Source organism: Octopus bimaculoides, chromosome 19 (assembly GCF_001194135.2).
Source record: "Octopus bimaculoides isolate UCB-OBI-ISO-001 chromosome 19, ASM119413v2, whole genome shotgun sequence".
In the NCBI taxonomy this organism is placed as follows: domain Eukaryota; kingdom Metazoa; phylum Mollusca; class Cephalopoda; order Octopoda; family Octopodidae; genus Octopus; species Octopus bimaculoides.
The window spans coordinates 6,061,439-6,062,699 of NC_068999.1; the positions used below are offsets into that span (position 1 = coordinate 6,061,439).

Below are 1,261 nucleotides of genomic sequence, written 5' to 3' on the forward strand. Positions count from 1 at the left end.
ATTATTATTATTATTATTATTATTATTATTATTATTATTATTATTATTATTATTATTATTATTATTATTATTATCAGGCTGTTCGGGCTTTTTCAAAAGAAGCATCCATAGAAATCGTGTGTACACGTGCAAAGCCCAGGGTGAATTGAAAGGAAAATGTCCGATTGACAAAACACATCGCAACCAGTGCAGAGCTTGTCGATTAAAGAAATGTTTTGAAGCCGAAATGAACAAAGACGGTAAGTTCTAGAACTGTGGTGGCCAACTGGAGCCAACTGGAGCCAACTGGAGCCTTTTACTGGTTTCGGTCACTGGACTGCAGCCGTGCTAAGGTTTCGCCTTGAAAGATTTAGTGAAACAAATCGATTCTAGTACTTATTTTTGATGTTTTTAATTCTATCGATGTCTTTTGCCGAGCCATTAAGTTACGGGGGCGTAAACACACCAACACCGGTTGTCAAGTAGTAGTAGTCAGGATACAGACAAACACATACACACACTCACACACACGCACCGCCCACCACCCACCACCCACACATATTCTCATGGAGTTTAAAATTGTGACGATACGGATATGATTGACTTCTCAATTTACGTTTCTTTTCGTTATTGATACGAGGGCTTAGAATTTCTATTCATTCCTCCCGATTTCAATTAATGTGTATCAGTGGAAATTTGTGGTTGTAATCGTCTTCTGGCTGCTATTTTTAGCGTGTTGGTGCCACTTGTAGCACCCTTAATTATTAATTATCGTTTACGACGATGAGGGCCCCAGCTAATACGATCAACGGAACAGCTTGCTCGTGAAATTAACGTGCAATTGGCTGAGTACTCCACAGAAACGTGTACCTTTAGCGTAGTTCTCAGGGAGATTCAGCGTGACACAGAGTGTGACAAGGCTGGCCCTTTGAAATACAGGTACAGCTCATTTTTGCTAGCTAGAGCAACGTGAAATAAAGTGTCTTGCTCAAGGACACAGCGCGTCGCCGAGAATTGAACTCACGACCTTATAATCGTAAGTCGAATGCGCTAACCACTAAACCACGCGCCTTCACAATTATTAATTAATAACTTTTTATCTTATGGTTTCATAATTTGTGTCTCTGTCATATACGTCACGCGAAAATGGCCCATATCGGAATTTGTGGTCCTTAAGTTGTTTGCGAAGAATAAACATCTTTTTATCCCCACCGGATTTTAATGTTGGTGAGAGAGAGAGAGAGAGAGAGAGAGAGAGAGAGAGAGAGAGAGAGAGAGAGAG

At 40.4% G+C, this 1,261-nt stretch overlaps 1 protein-coding gene across 1 annotated transcript in view; it reads left to right on the forward strand.

The window, feature by feature from the left end:
* LOC106872866 (nuclear receptor subfamily 2 group E member 1) overlaps window positions 1-1,261 on the forward strand; it is a gene marked incomplete at its 5' end in the record, with an annotated part of 20,030 nt that overhangs the window by 2,146 nt on the left and 16,623 nt on the right. The window contains one exon of the mRNA XM_014920004.2: window positions 78-239. Within this exon, the coding sequence (XP_014775490.1) occupies window positions 78-239 (162 nt within the window). The remainder of the gene's footprint in view (window positions 1-77; window positions 240-1,261) is intronic.